General features: G+C 60.3%; 1 protein-coding gene across 1 annotated transcript in view; it reads right to left on the minus strand.

Annotated features, from left to right (window-relative positions):
• Positions 1 to 421, minus strand: part of EMH_0052690 (uncharacterized protein) — a gene marked incomplete at both ends in the record, with an annotated part of 1,869 nt that overhangs the window by 601 nt on the left and 847 nt on the right. The window contains one exon of the mRNA XM_013496902.1: positions 1 to 311. Within this exon, the coding sequence (XP_013352356.1) occupies positions 1 to 311 (311 nt within the window). The remainder of the gene's footprint in view (positions 312 to 421) is intronic.

A 421-nucleotide genomic window follows, 5' to 3' on the forward strand; every position in this document is an offset into this window, starting at 1 on the left:
ATTGGGAGCAGCAGGTGGTTGCTCGGATTGCTTTTGCTGTTTGCTTTCCTCCACCGGCCATAGATGTGTCTGCTACATACAGCTGTTGTTGCTGCTGCTGCTGCTGTGCTGCTGCTGCTGCTGTGCTGCTGCTGCTGCTGCTGCTGCTGTTGCTGCTGCAGTGCTGCCTGCTTTTGTTGAGTCCGCGCTGCGGTGTATGGTGGGGGGCGAGGTGTCTTTGGTTTGCTGCCAGCAGCAGCATCTGCTGCCGCGGGAGTATGAGCATTCTCCTCAGCTTGTTGCTGCTGCTGCTGCTGCTGCTGCTGCTGCTGCTGGCCGCCGCCGCACCCCACCGAGCAGCAGCAGCAGCAGCAGCAGCAGCAGCAGCAGGGCCTATGCTGTTCTTCACAAGTCCTCAACTCATGTCGAGCGCAGAGCCAGG

Source organism: Eimeria mitis, genomic scaffold (genome assembly GCF_000499745.2).
Source record: "Eimeria mitis Houghton genomic scaffold, Emh_scaff2369, whole genome shotgun sequence".
Taxonomy (NCBI): domain Eukaryota; phylum Apicomplexa; class Conoidasida; order Eucoccidiorida; family Eimeriidae; genus Eimeria; species Eimeria mitis.